General features: G+C 41.2%; 1 protein-coding gene across 11 annotated transcripts in view; it reads left to right on the top strand.

Annotated features, from left to right (window-relative positions):
• Window positions 1–18,569, top strand: part of Tle1 (TLE family member 1, transcriptional corepressor) — a 99,972-nt gene that overhangs the window by 64,574 nt on the left and 16,829 nt on the right. For 8 of the 11 annotated variants that reach the window (XM_008835081.3, XM_029564495.1, XM_029564498.1 and 5 more), the window contains 5 exons: window positions 1,861–1,914; window positions 2,676–2,828; window positions 4,327–4,471; window positions 5,451–5,638; window positions 6,961–7,037. In XM_008835081.3, coding sequence (XP_008833303.1) covers window positions 1,861–1,914; window positions 2,676–2,828; window positions 4,327–4,471; window positions 5,451–5,638; window positions 6,961–7,037 — 617 coding nt within the window. The remainder of the gene's footprint in view (window positions 1–1,860; window positions 1,915–2,675; window positions 2,829–4,326; window positions 4,472–5,450; window positions 5,639–6,960; window positions 7,038–18,569) is intronic. The other 3 variants (XM_008835082.3, XM_008835084.3, XM_029564499.1) reach the window with 1 other exon arrangement.

Consider the following 18,569-nt stretch of genomic DNA (forward strand, 5'->3'; position numbering starts at 1 on the left):
GTCTGTCTAATTATGTTTCATTAAAAAGACTGGTTTTTCTAAATGAAAAAGGAATGCCATAGTAATACACTTTTTTCCACTTTTAGCCATTTCACCCTATATAGGATGTGGTCATTTTTATAATTATTTTTTCTAAAAGGGAAAGCTTTTTAGTTTATGCTTGTTCACCATTTCTAGCCTCAACAGCTGAGAACATTTGTGTGTTTCTCTGAGGTTCACTGAGAGAAACAAATTTTCTTTACTATTAGTTTTTTGGTTTTTTGTTTTTTTCTTTGAAAGTATTTCTTTCAGTAAGCTGTTAGTTTTGGATACTTTGGCTTCCACATTAGTTTCATTTTCTGTTACTGATGAACTTCATGGTGCTTCCTAACACTGACTGAGAAGTGTCTTCTAACACAATTGATAAAAGTAACCTAAAACTCCCACATGTAGTACAACTGTGATATAATTGGAAAAAGAAACAAAAACATTTCGTACCTGAAATGGGACTTAAGGCAGGCTTTCCAGCCTGCGCTATGGGCCACAGAAGGCAACTGAGGATAGTTGCAGTTACACATACTAATAGTTCTCAGATGCTATTTTTTCAGTTGTCAGTGAAATCAGGGTGATTTCTGTTCCCTTTAAGAGTCCCAATCCATTGGGATCTTTTGCTTTTTTCCAGATGCTCATTGTATTTCTCTAATGTAAAGGATATAAAGCTTCTGGTTGAGAAAATAGATGTTTCATCTATTTTCAAACTTTGATGTAGGAGTGATCTCCTTAAATTGAGCATCTTCTGAATTTCTCCCAGGCTCAGTGCAACCTTGGAGTTTCATCTGGTTAGCCAAACTTAACAGTTCTATGAGAAGGTATAATGATAGTGTCCCCCAATCCCCTCCCTCCTCTCTCTGTGTATGGGAGGGATGCGTGAATATGCAGGTAGAGAGCATGTATGTGGGGGGGTGCATAAATATGCAGGTAGAGGCCTAAAATTGACATTTGGTGTCTTCCTTGATGTCTCTTCATTTTCTTTTTTCTTTTTTTGTTTTATTGAGGTATGTCTCTCTTTGCACCTGGAGTTTGAAGAATCTGGCTAATGTAGCTAGAATGTCTCAAGGAATCCCCTGTCTCACTCTCTCCAGTTCTAGAATTACAAGTGATCCACCCCTTAAGCTATTTCTTCAGCCCCACACCGACCTTATCTCAGGATAACTTTTACTTTTTGCCCCATCACCACTTGAATACTGGCATTACAGGTGTGCAACACCACACTTGGTATTATATTATACCTGGTATTATATATTGCTGAGAATCAGATCCAGGGCTTTGTGCATGGAAGGCACTCCATCACCTGAGCTATATCACCAGCCCCAAGTTTGTTCCTTTATGAAATTAGATCTTTTTGTTTTCTGTTATATCTGTTAACCTCATGGGAAGATGGTTTAAGTAAAATTGTCTCTATAATTATGAGTTGCCTATAAGCCCCAGATTGACTGTGTATCTTCAAAATGATATGTGAAATTCCATACTTTGAAATCAAGTGGACAAAGAGTTACGATATAAAGGGATGCAGAGTTCAGATTACAAGAAAGTATTGAAGATGTTAGTTAAACCCTTAGAATGTATCTCCTATGAGCAAATTGTGAATGGGCAGCTAGCTTGCTACTACAGAAGAATTCTTGCTCAGAGGTTTACATACATCAGGTTGAAGGAGACATAAGGTCGAGGTAAGTAGCAAAGGACTAGCAGTCTGGAAGGGAGCCGGGAGGTGTGGCCTGAGCAGGTGTTTAGCTTGTGTGCTACCAAGAACTATAGAAAGAAATATAACTATGTTCATTCTTAACCTTCACTAAACTGCATTATCTTTTTTTTTTTTTTCAGGACAGTGATGGTGACAAAAGTGACGACAACTTAGTTGTGGATGTGTCTAATGAGGTAACCATGCTGTCTGATAAAGTTTATCCTGAATAGTGTTGAAAAACCCAGTTGTGAATGAATGATGTTGAGCTACAATATCTGTCTCCACATTTCAGAAACTAGTGTCTGTTTATGAATGGGGCAGTCCCTACATGACTAAAATTATAATTTCCTTTAAAAAAATGCGAATTGGGAATGTAGTTCAGTTGACCTCCATTTGACTAGCATCCATACAGATAGCTCAGGGTTTGATCCCTAGCACTGCCAGAAAGAAAAATCTTTTTCCCCAGGTCATTTTTTTAATTTCTATGTTGGATGCCTGGCTAGAAAAAAATACTTGGGCATTCAAGGGACATGATTGATTTCTCTCTTTCTTTAAAAAATATTTTTTATTTTTATTTTGTGAGTATATAGCCTGATTGTATGTAAGTGCACCTTTGTTCAATGCCCACAAGAAGTCAGAAGAAGGCATTGGATCCTCTAGAACTGGAGTTACATACAGTTGTTAGCCACCACATGGGTGCTGGCAACCAAACCCAGATCCTCTGCAAGAGCAGCCAGTACTCTTAACTCCTGAGCCATCTCTTCAGCCCCATGATTGCTTTCTTCATGATGTGTTCCTGTGTTGTAATTGCTGTCTCACTCATTTTAGAGACCTTGATAAGCATGATACCTCTCCCTCCAATCTAAATGTTTCTCAGTATTACCCTTTAGTTGAGAGAGTATGAAAAAGTTTGTCCATTCTAAGCTAAAACATGAAAATTTCTCATTATGTTGAGGACCCTTCTTCTCCACATGCAAGTCCTGCACATTCACCCCGGGAAAATGGCCTTGACAAAAACCGCCTGCTGAAGAAGGATGCTTCAGGCAGCCCTGCATCCACGGCATCTTCTGGAAGCTCTTCTTCCTTGAAATCCAAAGAAATGAGCCTGGTAGGTGGGGGTTACTTCACCTGGGTAGCAGTGCAGTTTTCTTTGTGATACACAGGACCCTGCAGTGTATGTGAACTAGGACTCTTGCTTGAAGGCTGTGTTAAAAAAAACTCTCTCTGTCCCATTCACTGCATTCGCTGTTCTGCTTTTGCCTCACATTTGTCTCTCTTGGGCCATGATTAGGGTGGGTGTGCAGGCTTTGGCATGTTTCTTCCTTGGATAGGTTATGTCTATAACCCAGAGCTCTGTCACACTTACCAGCTGGTACATTATTGTCTTCTTGTAGGTCTTGAGGTATCTTGATTTTGTTAAGCTGCTTGAACTGTCATGCCAGGGCATGTCACGGAGCATGCTCCAGCATTAGGGAGCAGTCAGAACAGCTATGCACATAGGGAGTCCTGGGACTTGTGTTGGTAAACACATCACAGCCGCTCATGTGATCATTTATTCACTAAACAAACTGCGTGGAACTGATCATGATGGAGCACTTTTGTAACACCAGTACTTGGGAGGATAAGGCAGGAAGCTCTTGAGGCAGAAGCCAGGTGGTGCTGTATCATGAAACAGTCTCATAAAAGAGAGGGGCAGGGGAGGAGGGAGAAACTTGGTAGAGTGTATCTCCTCTTCTCTCTCAAGATAATGTCCTCTGTCTAACTTTTACATGGTGACCTCAAGATTATCCTTTTATTTGTAGGAAGAAAAGCCAAGCCTGAGTAACTTTCTGAGACCGTCAGCCTATCAAATCCTAGGCCAGAGCTGGGGTCGCTGGCTCATCCTTTTTTCAATACCATACCACTGCTTGGGCTGCATTCTTGGGATATGAGGGTTGAGAGAAAAGATGTCCTTAAAATTCTGTCACTGCCTCAAGTTGTAAAGGTCTTTGGCAGGTATTAAGTCTCCCATCTGCACTAGTGGATTCTCTGACTGGGTAGCCAAATGGGTGGCTATGCTTACTCCAAAGAATTATTCTTTCTAGGCTCTATCTCAAAGACTATGGGAAGGGTGGTTCTAAAGCATCTGCCTCTATGAAATGTTGGTTTGCTTCTCAAATAATAAGTAGCTCCACTGTCTGTCCTCATCATTCTGCATCCCTGAGCTGCATAAAGACAAGGTTGGATAAAGGGTTTCCCCTCAGACACTCTTGGTGGCCAGGTACACCTTTCCAAGTGACCAACAAAGAGTCCCTGTGTGGTCGGCATTTCAACTTGGCATTGAGCCAGAGTCCACAAGCTTGATGGAAAATTCTTTTTAAAATAAAATTTGCAGAGGAAGAAGTATGACCGTGTTCTGTGTCCCCAGCTTGAGTTTTAATCTGGGAGGAAGAGGAAAGGTCAACATTTCTTGCTCACAAGTTAATGCTGTCAACATTGTGTGGATTTATGAAAATTGGCTGGGGAGTAGCTAGAAGGTGCCCAGTGTCCCAGCTGCTGTTGTGATAAATTGTGTAATATGGCTTGGATTAAAAATAATACTCATTTAATTTGTTTAATGATCCCAGCATGAAAAAGCCAGCACACCCGTTCTGAAATCCAGCACACCGACACCACGGAGTGACATGCCAACACCGGGCACCAGTGCTACTCCAGGCCTCCGTCCAGGTCTCGGCAAGCCTCCAGCCATGGAGCCCCTTGTCAACCAAGCGGGTACAGCACCCTTTTCTGTGTTCTCCTTCTCCCATCCCCAGCTCAGTATGTTGTCTGTTAATCTTATAATGCTGTTCCCCCATGAATTTGAATAGCTAGCCTCCCACCTTCCTGCCCCTGAAAAGGCATGGTAAGAGACAGATGTTTGTCCTTGGGTTTCAGTAGCTGCACCAAGTTGTCGCCAACTGTTTACATCCTACTTTGGTTTTATTCCCAAATAATCCAAACCCTAGGGACTACAGTAACATTTCTGATAATTTTTCCGAATATAATCTCCTTAACAAACTGTCATTGTGTGCTGAGTTTACTAATATTGACCAAAATGGCTGATTTTTTTCCAGCTTAGGCATGCATTTTGCTGCCTGTAGTTGACTGCTTTTCTATTGATACATCTTCAGGAATCAGTGGTCCTTCTTTTGCTGGAAGTTGGGAGGGTTTCACTGAGACTCTAGCCATGAAGCCACTCATCACTTTCAATTTGATCTTCCTCATTGGACAAGTTAAAAAGTAACAGCCCAAGTCCGAAGGTAGTAGGCACCAAATGCCCCTCCTACAGCCCTGCTCTGGTTTCCACAAATCTAGGATTTGGTTTTCATTTGGAATTGGTCCCAGGGAGTGGAAAATTCAGAGTGAAGGAACAGTCTTAGATTTTATCCAGAAAGTCTTCTTTTGAGATTAAATTAGGTAAACACAACATCTGTGCCTTGGTTTGCCTTTTGTGAATTGGGTGCAAAGATGTTGATTAATCTTCCTGGCTTCCTGGTGTGGCTGCTTTGCAATGAGAAATTGTGGGGATTGTGCTTTCTATCCTAGAGAACTCAGCTCTTAGGAGGGATGGACCCTGTGTATAGATTGGTGCTGACCTACCCCTAAAAACGTTTCCTTTTCTCCCTCCCTATCACCATAACATGTGACTGAAATTGCTGGTCAGGTTTGACCTCATGGTCAGTCCAGTCACACATGCCATGCTTCCTTTCAGCAGCTGGCCTGAGGACGCCCCTGGCGGTGCCTGGCCCATACCCAGCCCCTTTTGGCATGGTGCCCCACGCAGGCATGAATGGAGAGCTGACCAGCCCTGGTGCTGCCTATGCAGGTCTGCACAGTATGTCTCCACAGATGAGTGCTGCAGCCGCCGCAGCTGTGGTGGCCTATGGGCGCTCCCCAATGGTAGGTCACCATCTTTGACATGCCCCAGGAAGTAGCCAGCCCAGGGGCTGTGGGTCTTGGGGAACAGAGCCTAAGGTGTGGGGCTAGGGTAAAGGGGCCTCTGGGTGCATAGACTGGGGTGAAGGGCATTGTGAGTAGGCCTGGTGGGTAGGCCTAGAATGTATGACCTCACTGAGATTCAGGGAGCCCCAGGCTTTAGGAACAAAGACCAAAGATACCCATTGTTGAAGATACATATTTGCCTTCTCTTGTCAGCCATGGTCAGCATCTGGGTTCATTAGTCAGAGCCACAATCCCTCTTGCTTCACTGTTTCTGTGGATGATAAAAACAGTATTTAGAGTTCCTTCCTTATGGGGTTCAGGGATATTGGGTTTTCCCCTACCAAAGTGAAAACATTTCAATTTGAAGATGTTGAAGTGATACTAATAATTTTTCTCTAGTTTTCTTAAGCTGTTTTTCTTTCTCTAAATCTTAGAAGAAACATTTGAGAAGCCATAGTGTTCTTTTTCCATGCCTTTTTGTTCTTTAAAGCCAATGCCCTGGCTTATATAAAAGAAGTGAATTATGCATAACATGAACAAATATTAAACCCAGAGAGCTAGTCTCTCCTGTCTTCTTGTCAGCCTTCTACCGCTGAAAATGGCCATTTCTGACCTGAAAGATACACAACTACATTTGAAGAGTAAAGCTGAATCAGGAAAGGGTATAAAATACCGTTCATAGCACATCTTTCCTATGGGCTATTTAAAATACATCATGTATTTTTTTCTTTACTTCTTTAACTGGTATAGCGCCTTGTAATTTGGTGTGATAAAGAGCTAGTTAATATGGTACACAAAACAATTATTACATGTGATAAGTGACATGCAACACGAGAGATTTTTGTCCACTGGATATATTTTTGATTATTACAGTTGGGGGGTGGGGTGCTACCAGCATGTGAGGATAGTGGTCTAGAATAGTATACAGCAGCCCACGGTACCCAGGATAGCCTTCAGAGAAGAAAAGAATGATCTAGGCCTCAGCATCAGTGCTAGGCTAGTCAGTATGCTCCTGGCACTTGTTGGTGAGGCAGGTCATCCACTGTCTGTGGAAAATACTAGTGCTCAGTATAAAATCCTCCGCTTCATAAAAACATGTGTCTTGTGATGTTTAGACATGGTTCTCTGAGTTGCCATGTTGTATGTATGTTTCCTTTTCCCTTGTTACTATTCCCATTTCTGTTACTTAGGGGATGTAGGGATTTCTTATGTTAAGCCTATGTTCTCAAAGTACCTGCCTTGCATAGAGTGAGTCTGCCATGCTTTACTTTTATTTCCAGGTTGGTTTTGATCCTCCTCCCCACATGAGAGTACCTTCCATTCCTCCCAACTTGGCAGGAATCCCTGGGGGGAAACCGTAAGTACTTTTTCGTACCTTGGTTTTGGTGTGTTTCAGAAGTGGTGGTGTTGGCAGCCCTGAATTTCCAAGGGAGGACAGGCTCGAGTGTTTCCAAGGAGACCTCTAAGGAGTGTTAATACTTTTTTCTAAATGGGTAGCTTATAGCTGTCATGCCTCTGGCTTTCCCCATGGTGAGTTCATGCATTGGGTTATCTCTGGAGAGAAGCTATTGGAGGTGAGGACAAAGTGAGAGGAGTAAGTAGAGGTGGTTGGTCATCTTCACCTCACCCTTCTGCAGAAAGCTGTTCTGCCTTAGTGTTTGGCAGGAGAGCAACTGCCAGAGATTTCACTGCTGCTGTCCTGGGAGTGGTGAGCTGTCAGGAACTCTCAACTCTTAGGTGTTTGAAATGCTGGCCCAGGAATGTGCAACCTTTTCCTTATTTCGGTATAAACAAGTTGATGGGTAGGTCCACTGGAAAGCCCGTGTCCAAAGATGACCTGTAGTTACAGTTTTGATGAATGCATTACCCTACTGGATAACACTTACCAAAAGCAAAGTGGCCATAATGGAGAAACAAGAGACATAGTTAAAGAATACAAAAGCATCCAGAATGTGGAAACACTTAGCTGGTTATTCTAAGTGACCTACCAAAACAAACAAACAAAAAAATTACCTGCTCTCCATACATGATATTGGTTAGCTAAAGTAGAATTCTCAAGTTGTTTTTTTTTTCTCCAGAGAAAAGGCATACAAGTTTATTAGCATGTATATATACAGAGTACTCAAAATAGGAAACTCAAGCAAGGGCTAGAAGGCTTAAATAACCTCCTCTTAGGGGAAAGAGAAGTGGAGGCTGTAGGCCCTTTTAGAGGAAGTATAAATAATTTTTAGTGGAGTGGGGGTGCTCAGAGAACAAATAGTGGCTGGGACAAGACTCTTTGGGCACTGGGTGAGGTTTTTGATTCTTAGATTCTCTGTGATGTGGGTTTCACCTTTCTTGGTTAATGAAATTTCAGTAAGCAATCATGTTCCTGTAGTTATAGATTTGGTTTTTACGTAGATAAGGAGACTGCAGGGAAATCTTAACCTCTGCATTCATTGCCTCCCAGGTACTCATTTTCATGTCCTTTTCTGAACCCCAAATATTAACAATTGTTAAATGTTAGACATGTTAATATCAAATGGAGACCTACTTTTAGGTGATACCACAAAGGTTAAAACAGAATAGGAAGAGGATATTTTTCTTGGGTTGTGATACCCAATACATAGTGCATTCCAGGGTCACCCAAGATTATCTCTTGCATGGTAGCATTGGGGAGTACAGCTTCAACAGGATGCTGCTAAGATCCTGTTGGTCTTAGATACTAGGAGTAGAAGTGATTTTTTTTTTTTTTTTTGAAAACTGTCCAGTGTAAATAGGTGGAGGATGGTGATTTAAAGGGTCGGTAGCAATATGTGGTTTAATCTTTAGTAGATTTTTAAAATGTTCTACTAAGTATTATGTTTGCTATGCAAGTACTCTAATACTGAGCTATACCCTCAACTCCTTTATTTTCTGTTTCATTTCTCTCTGGTAAGTTAGGCAAGTCTTTTTTTTTTTTGCATTCAGAATATCAGTTACACTATAAGGTTGAGAGACAGAGAAAAGAGTGCACAGAAAAGTCAAATGCCATCATGCCTCCTCCCTCCCTCCCTCCCTTTTTCCAAAGACTTAGCTCCAAGGGAGTTATAAGAGGGAAAACTATTGTAATTGTACTTACAATTAAGAGCTTGGGTATTTATGCAAACTGCTCCCAGGGATCTGTGTAGGGATGAATTTTAGCCTCTGTAGAATTTCATGTCCTGCTCCTGTTCCTTAGTAGAGTTTATATTTATGGCAGTGTTTTAGTTCTTTCAGAATATTTGGTTTTTAAAAAAGATTTATTTTATTTTTATGTGTGTGGGTATATGCATGTGGAGGCCAGAAGAGGGAGTTGGGGCCCCCTGGAACTGAAGTTACAGGTGATTGTGAGCTGGGTACTGGGGATGGTACTCATGGTACTCAGTCCTCTGCAAGAGCAGAATTCTCAAGTTTCATATAAAGCAGAATTGAAATATGAAGAGGTCAGTGTTTACTTGCAGCAAATTCTGTTGACATAGATATGTGTGCACGTGTGTGTGTGTGTGAGAGAGAGAGAGAGAGAGAGAGAGAGAGAGAGAGAGAGAGAGAAAGAATATGCACATGTGTATACAGATGCCTTTGTAGGCCAGAAGAAGGCATCAAGAGAGAGAGAATGGCTGGAGGCATTATAAAATGTAGACTTTGTGATGAGGGGTTCTGAAGAGGTATGTCTTAGGCCTCCCGGTAGTAGTTTCCGGTGGTTGCCTTCACCTTTTATCTGTGCACCATGAGGTGATATGAAGGACAGGTGGCAGCGTGCTAAGAATTAAGAGCTACAGTTTTGCTGTAGCAGCTGGTATTCGGGGTGTGCTTAATGTGTATCCTATTCCTTAATACTACATATGCATGTGTTTGTGTGCTTAGATTTGTGTGCGTGCGTGTGTGTATATGTGCACTCACACACATACATTTGAAGCAGAAGACAGTGATATTCTAATCGCAACTGAAAAATCCTTTCTTGACTTGTGACCATCTTGTATTTTTTTGTGTTCAAAGCTGTGTTAATACCAGGCTTTAGTCCCAGCACTTTGAAGGCGGGGAGAATTACAATTTTGAAGCCAACCTGGGCTGTATAGCAACTTTGTCTCAAGAACCACAAAAACAACAGCTCTGAGATAGGATTATAGTATGCATAGAAACAAGGGATATAGTACTGAACTGTAAAGACTCTGGAGATAATTTGTTCTTAGCTTTTATTATATAACATTGCTTCAGAGATTTATGGTGACTGATGAATATTTTCTCAGTCAAAGGATAATATATATTTTTTATATGTATCAGTATTTTGCTTGCATGTATATTTGTGCACCACATGCATGCATGATGCCCTCAGAGGTCAGAAAAAGGTGTAAGATCCTCTATAACTGGATTTTTGGATGGCTGTGAGCCACCATGTGGGTGCTGAGCACAGGTCCTCTGCAAGAGCAGCATTAAGTGCTCTTAAATGCTGAAAGAACTCTCTCGCCCAGAAAGAATGTTATTTTTGAAACAGATTAAAGTGAATTTTAAAGAAAAGACACAAATCCAAGTCCTACTTTTTTGGTTGTTGTTATAAGACCTGACAGCCATAAATTGACTTGCTAGTTGCTTTGTAAAGATCTCTAAATGTTCACCCCTGGTTACTGTGCTCATTTGTAGCAGATGGTGGGATATGTTTATAGAACACACTTTGAGTAGGGCTGATATATGGCACTTAAGAGAAATGAGGACAAATAAGCATATCTAGGGTAGGGTAAACAAGGTGTAAAGGTTATACAAGCAGTTCTTTTAGAAAGACCAGCTGAAAGAGTGTTGGTTAGGGCTGCTGGAGGCAGGATGGCTATCCATGGCCTCATAGCATGACCATGTTTGAAGTGTTGTGCAGACTAAAGATTCTCTCCAGGAAAAATAACTCTCCTTGTGTTACCTGCTCTGGGGGGAAATGATAGTATGGTCATTAAAAGAACAAGTGTCAGCCAGAGTTAAGCTTCTGGTAAGTACTGGCAGAGAATTAGGTGATAAGCAAACATGTAAATGAGTGAACAGAATTAGGATGGGAAAAACCTCCGTAGGATGAGGCACATACATGAAGCTAAAGCTTATGCAGGAAGGAATGGTGTACCAGGGTCCAAGGGGAGGGACACCCAAATTGTGCACAGAGCAAGAGATACAGGTCTACTGCACACATGGATGAGTGCCTCCAGATAGTCCAGCTATAGGGACCTTCACATCCAGGTAGTGTAAATAATGTGTATATAAGTTTCAAGTCTGCTTTGCTTACCTCTGCACACAGCAGTATACCTCTGACCACATATGTCCAAAGACAGGATGCTTGGGGATGTGAAAACTCTTTTAATCCTTGAGCTGCAGTTCAGTTCCCTGGATTTTAACTCCTCAATCCTTGTCACTTCTACCCCCCCCCCCCGTGCCTAGGCCACGCTGTGCTGCTAATCTGTCATCCTATTGATGTGCTCAGAAGCCCCATCCCACCAAATGGCCTGACTACCCATTGCTTTCATGCTGTCTTACAGGGTACAGTTTGAGGTGCCCATATCTGCTCACCAAGTTCCTTCCCATGTATCTCCCACAGTTTTCATTAAAATCTACTGCCTGGCTAGAAAGGGACCCTGAATGGGAGCTCATAGCCTAGGAAATGTATGGTAGTGAAGAATCATGTCTTCTCTGCCTTAGAGTCTCCCTATGGTCTCAGGAATTAAACCAGCATAAAACAGTGTAACAGAAGAATGCTACATAAGTTCTAGTAAAATTTTATGTGTACTTGGGAGTCCTCACTAGAAAATAAAAATGTAAAGAAGTTACCAGAGAGTTCTTAGACATTGTATATGTAATACTGAGCATGAGGGAGACATAATATAGATAATATTGAGCCTGAGGTACAGAGGAATGCCACTTGGTGATGGTCAAATTAGGAGTCCTTTATTGGCATGTGGTAGAGGGGATTAATGCCCCCCAAAAACTCTCGAACCTGAGGAGAGGCAGAGTGAGATTTACAAGGCTTAAGTCATTAATTATATCATGCCAGGGACAAAGCCAATAGCCATAGTTACATCAGATCACCATAGTTAGAACAGTCCAGGGGTGGGTCAGTTAACAGAGAACTTTTCAGTTAACAAAAAGTTTCAGTTACAAAAAACAAATTTCTTAAAATTGCAGAAACAATGGACTTCATTGAGATGCTGGGAGAGGACATGCTGCCTGGCTATTTGTATGTTTCTTGGTATTATAGAAGCAATGTACCCCCTGAATCTACAGGTACAGCCTTCATGGGACTGGTTCTGGTTTGTTGGCTGCACTTGGGGGCGGGGGGTGGGGATCAGCTAGAACAAAATGGAGTCATTTTTGCCATTTCAGTATAGTAGGGATGATGACAAGAGAAAGGACTTTGGAGTAGAGGCAGTAGGTTATGGGGCAATGATTGAGAGATGTTGGGAAAACAAGTGGAAGAAAAGGACTATTTTGATCAATTTCAGTGTTAATTCCTAGACTTTGGTGATAAGGTATGAGGTGGGCACCATCTTCTAGCAAGTTTTAGGAGTTGTTTTTATGGGAGGAGGTAGAGAGTTTTTTCTCATTTTTCTCTGCCTTTAACTCAAAATAGTGTGTCACAAAAACATATTTGGAGAGGCATAACCTAAACTTCTTTAGGTAAATAATAGTCAAATAATCATGAAAGTGTAGAATTTGCAGTAGTTGTAAGAACTATGGCAGGTCACTGTTCAGTGAAGGCATAAGATAGAGGCTCAGCCAGATGCAATGGCTCAACACATGTAATAACTCCAACAGTTGAGAAACTGAGGCAAGAGGATTACTGTGAGTTTGAGGCTAATGTATGACAGAATGAGACATTGTCTCAAAAAAAAAAAAAAGAAAAAAGGCTGAGGTGCTGGCTGATCCAATTGAAGAGTGTCAAGGGGATTTCCTAAGGAAGTAGTCTACATGAACCTTTGGGTTCCCAGTGTGTGAAGACCCTATGTCCTCCTGTTGCTTTTGTTATTAGAGTGGGACAGAGCAAGGAGGTTTGCACCCTCCCATTCCATAATTCTTTCTGATGTTAATGTGACCTGAAATCTCAAAGAACTTCCCAACCAGTCTTTTCCCTCCCTATCTCCTGTGGCTCTTAATATCATTTCTTTGTTAAAGATGAGATTCTTTTTTTCTGTCTGACATCTGAGTTACACCTTAGCCTTAACTTCCTTAGCTGGCATCTTCTACCCTGTCTTATTCTTTGTTGGAATCTTTTCCTTTAACTTACATTTACTACCAAGAACTCAGATTTTTGTCTTGTCTTCTTACCGCAATCCAGTCACTGACAGATTATTCTTATTGCACACTTACTGTCCCAGAGCTCTTCCCTGCCAAGTAGAAACTGATGTGATATGTGATGATTGGTGTCTCACTCGTGTTATATCACTGCAATTTCATGTCTTCTTTTTATCTTGTGCTGTTCAGAAAGGATAACCTCCATCTCATTTAAACCAGTGCTTCCTTTCCAGTCTTCGCCTTTTCCCCTTTGTGTTAGTTAGCAGTTCACTATTGTAGTGAAATACTTGAGACACTGAGCTTAAAATAGGAACGGTTCAATTTGGCTCAGAGTTTCGGGGCCTGAGTATTTGACCCTGTTGGTCTGTGCCCATGGTAAAGAATGTGTGGTAGAGCAAGTTACGCATGGATAGCAGAAAGCAAAGCTATAACACTTGATACCTGATCTCTTCCCACTAGGCTCCATCTTCTAAAGATCCCAGCATTTCTTGGTAGTGCTCTAAGTTCAGGTCAAGCCTTTAGGTGACGTTCATCCAGATCATAGCTCTGTTAAAGTGTTTTCCATCCATCAAGTGTCTTCTCTGTGCTTGTGGAGCCTTTAGATGCCTTTCCACACATAGTCTCTTTCTGGTCACATCTATGACACTTTGACCTTGGATTGTATTCATGTACAAGACATGTTTCTTTTGGTCTCCTTCCAGTTGGATTGAATTTCCTGAAATTTCTTTGTTACTTGAGCAGAGATGCATAGTGAACAATTGTTCATTGCATTGAATATGCAGGAGATGAGCCCAGGATGGTAAAAGACCCTCTGATTCATCCTCTTTGTAGGGAGATTGATGGTTTTACACTTTGATATTAAGTAGAGATGGTTTGTAAAAGGAATCCTTACTTTGTATTAGGTATAGGTATTACTCATTCAGCATAATGTGAATGTGTTTATAGTTTTAGTAAATTTATGACTATCCTTGGCAGAGGAATTTTAAAGTTAAATTTTTGTTTTTCCTGCAGCACTTCTTTTCTCCCTGTAAATAAATTCCTACCCCCCCCACACACACACATGATAGCACTGTGGGGTCAGTAGTAATTTAGACTAATGATATTTTGGCTTCAAATTCTAGGTTACTTAAGTTTCCTTCACCCTGTGTTTGAAGGGCAGACATGTAATTCATAAATCTACCCACTTGCTTAGAGCTTAAATAAGTTATCTAAAGTACCCTTTTGCATATAGAGCCTAAAGGGGAAAGAAAATATTCCCTGCCATTAGAGTGAAATCACCTCTTAGGAAAACAGGCCAGGCAGTGGTTCGGTACCATGTCTTCCCACCAGGAACTTTACACCATATCGTCCCTCTGCTTTAACTGTTGGCCAGCCTGGATCCCACAGCTGGATTGTTTAGTGGATTTAAAAACACGCGTCTTTTCAAATTTGGTATGCTTTTGTTAGGATTGTTCAGGGAAAAAAAAGCATCAATATATGATAGTAGGAGGGTAACTGTCCTAGTTTGTTTCTTCATTGCTGTGACAAAATACTCTGACCAATACCAACTTGGGAGGAAAGGGTTTATTCAGCTTACCCAGGTCACAGTTCATCAGGGAGCCCAAGGTAGGAACTCAGGGCAGGAACCTGGAGGCAGGAGCTGGAGCACAGGCCATGGAGGAATGCTGCTTACTGGCTTGCTCCCCTGGCCCCTGCTCAGCCTGCTTTCTTATGCAACACAGGCCCACCTGCCCAGGGGTGGCACCACTCACAGTGGGCTGGGCCCTCCCACATCACTCATCAAGAAGGTGCCCTTCAGACATGGCCACAGGCCAGTCCAATAGAGGCAATTCCCCAACTGAGGTTTCCTCAACCCAGGTGTGTCAAGTTGACACTAAAGCTATCCAGCACAGTAACTTATTAGAAAGGATTGGTTCATGTTTGCGAAGATTGAAAGCCATGGTCTGCTCTCTGTGAACTGATGCCTCAGGAGAGCTGGTCTTGCTGTTCTGAGAGACGGGGGACTAGCAGAGCCAGTGGTGCCAGGAGTTACATTCTAAGTCTGATGGTCTGAGAACCAAGGGTACTAGTATCCTGAGAGCAAATGATGTCCCAGCTCAAGCAGAGAGTGAATTAACCCTTTCTTTGATCTTTTGTTGTTGTTGTTGTATTTGTTTTTGTTTTTTTGGTTGATTGTTTTTTGACAGGGTTTCCCTAGTCACAGCCCACCTGGAAGTCAGAATGTGAACCAGGGTGGCTTCCATCTCTCAGAGATCCACGTGCCTCTGCCTCCCGAGGGCTGAGTTTAAAGGCACACGCCACTCCACCATGTGTGAGGGTAGATTTTTTTAAAAAATTCTGTCTACCTATTGAGATGCTAATTTCATTCAGAAGCACACTCCCAGACCCAGCCAGAATGTTTCCCAACCATCTGGGTATTTCCTAGCTAGGGAAAATTGATATAAAATCAGCCATTACAATAATTGAGTTTTTATAATCTGTTGCATACTAAAAGCTGCCTGTAATTTGCTTTCGCTCTGTGGGTTTTAGTTTAGCTTCTGATTTTCTACTGTTGGATGGTCTGATTTCTTCAAATCCTCTTTGATGTCTAACTATAGTTGTCCCTCCCTGAACCTCTCTCTCCCTCTTTACTTTAGAAATGACTACGTTTATAAGGCATAAATGTAGCTTGTGTATTTCTTGTTTCTCTCAGGTGCTTCCTTTGCTAGAATTTTTAAATTAAGCTAGAAAGTAGTCATTTTTTTTTGTTTTCTCCAGGAGTCATAGATCATGTCTTGGTCTTATATAGCCTTGTTCCTGCCCCCACTTATTTAGAAGTCTGGAAATGTTTCCTAGGTTCTCAAACTAGGATTCTTCCTGGACAACCTCTTCTTTATCAACTTCTTATTTTCTCTGCTAGTTATTCTTTTCCATATCACTTTCAGAAGTGTTGTATTTGCCTTTTTTTAAATTAATTTATTGTTATTTAATAACCACATGAATAGAAGAAGCATTTCGTTACAGCTTTAACATATTCAGTAACAATTTCCAGAGCAAGGATATATCTCTTTTAAAAGTGGCTGTAAATTTTTAGGTTCACAGTTGAATTAATACAGTTATACAATATTGAGCTCAGTATAAACCCTGTAAGACATAAAATTGAATGAGTTTTTAACCTTTAAAGAAGATTTCCATTTCGTTTTAAAATATGCTGTTTCCTACATTTTTAATGCCACTAACACTTAGTTTGCAATGTGTCTTTAATCTCTATGTATCTGATTATTACTAGTCACAGTTGGTTACATTAGAATCCTTAGTACCTGAGTATGGATATAAAGTCATCAGGTAGATTTCAATGTAATGTTTATGACCTCTGCTAATTAACATGAAGTAAATTTTTATGCTTCGTCCTCAAATATGTTTTTTTTTAATTTATTGATTCGTGTGTGTATCATACAGAACATCCCACACAGTCTTGTTCATCTATACCCACTTCCCAAATGGCACCCTCCCATAGCCTCCCCACTCCCACACACTGAAGCCCATATACTCTGTCATCCCTATTACTGTCCACTGTATTGTCAACACCCCCAGCCATTCTCCAGTGCTTGTCTGTCTGCTGAATCTAGTCGGCCTATCTAGAGAACCTTGTTTTAGGAAGATCAGCTGTTCCTCATCTAGCAGCAATCAGTTGTCAATATTCCTTTAGATAAGATTGGGGTCTGCTGTTCATTTTCCCAGTTCTATGCTGGGTTACTGTCTAGGAGTCTTTTGGGCCACCCTGGCCAATAACTCAAAGGAAGGTATTTTACTCTTAAAGTCATTTGCGGTTCTGTTCCTCAGGAGTAACATGAGTTTGGGAGGAGCCCCTGGCTCCATTCTTTTACCAGTTCTGTCTATGTGAAGATACGTCAAAGGTCCTGCTTGAATGTGGCTGGCTTCATTTGGAAGCATGAAGGAAATGTTCCCTCTGTGTTGACCCTCTTCTTTGTAGACTGGACACTGATTCAAGTCCCTCTGGTGGGGTGTTCATGGCCTCCTCAGTTGCAGGACATTTTGAGAGATGTTCATAGTCCCCTGGAACTAGTCGACCTAGGAGTGCAAGGAGCAAAAAGTGTCCTTTATGTCCCTCTGACCAAATTAGTATAGGCCTCATAGTATGGCTATTAAACATCCAAGGTTAGTTCCACCAATCTGGTACTTTTTTTTTTTTTTTTGGTTTTTTTGAGAAAGGGTCCATGACTAAGAAATATCTTAAAGAACATTCAACATCCTTAGTAAATAGGGAAATGCAAATTTAAACCACTTTAAGATTTCATCTTAACCAGTTGACTGGCTAAGATCAAGAGAACAAATGATACCAAATGTTGGAGAGGATGTGGGGAAAGGGGAACACTCATCCACTGTTGGTGGGACTGCAAACTTGTTCAACCCCTACGGAAGGCAGTATGGAGAACCCTTAAAAAGCTACAAATAAACTTACCATTTGACCAGTTATACCACTCCTTGGCATATACCCAAAGAACTCATCCTGTTGCAGAGATACTTGTACATCCATGTTTGTTGCTACTCTCTTCACAATAGCTAAGAGATGGAAGCAACCTAAGTGTCCCTCAGTTGAGGAGTGGATAATGAAAATGTGGTTCATTCATTCATACGGTGGAGTTTTACTCAGCAGTAAAGAAAGATGAAATCATGAAATTTGCAGGTAAATGGATAGAACTAGAAACTATTACACTAAGTGAAGTAACACAGACTCAGAAAAAAAAAAAAAAAAAGACTTATGTTCTTCTTCATATGTGGATCCTAGAACCAAATTCTTATAAGTGAGTATGTATCCAGACATAACTACAGGAACCAGGATAATGAAAAGGAACCAGGGAGGTACAGGAAAAGAAAGAATCTGAAAGAGAAAAACAGTAGGAAACAGACATTTATAAGGGAGATAAGGATAAAAGTGGTGTTACTTTAAGGGGAGGGGTGATGGAAGGAACCTAGGAGACAATGCCAGAGATAAATAATGCCTAGCTAGTTTTCAGAAATCAGAGGGAACCATATTAGTCCAACAACCTACTGTCTTTTTTTTTTTTTGAGATTTTTTTTTTTTTCTACATGTATAGGTATTTGTATGTGTGTATGTGAACCAAAAGCATACAGTGTCCACAGAGGGAAGAAAAGGGCATTGGATTCCCTGGAACTGGAGTTACAGACAGTTGTGAGCTGCCATATGGGTGCTGGGAAATGAATTTGGGTCCTCTGCAAGAGCAGCAAATGTTTTTAACAACTGAACCTTTTTCCACCCCCGCCCCTGTAAATTTTTTTGATTTATATTTTATTTTATTCATATGAATGTTTTACCTGCATATATGTAAATGCACCATGTGTATGCAATGCCTGCAGAGGCCATAATAGAGCATCAGCTACCCTGGAATTGGAGTTATAGATTGTTGTTAGCCACCATGTGGGTGTGGGGAGCAGGTGCTGAGAGCAAAACCCTGGTCCTCTGCAAGAACAGCCAATGTTCTTAACCTCTAAGCCATATATTTAGCCCCACACTCTTAAAAAAGGAAGGAAGGAAGGAAGGAAGGAAGGAAGGAAGGAAGGAAGGAAGGAAGGAAGGAAGGAAGAAAAAAAATGAAAGAGTACACGA

The sequence above is a fragment of the Nannospalax galili genome, unplaced genomic scaffold (genome assembly GCF_000622305.1).
Source record: "Nannospalax galili isolate Female #2095 unplaced genomic scaffold, S.galili_v1.0 scaffold296, whole genome shotgun sequence".
NCBI lineage: Eukaryota > Metazoa > Chordata > Mammalia > Rodentia > Spalacidae > Nannospalax > Nannospalax galili.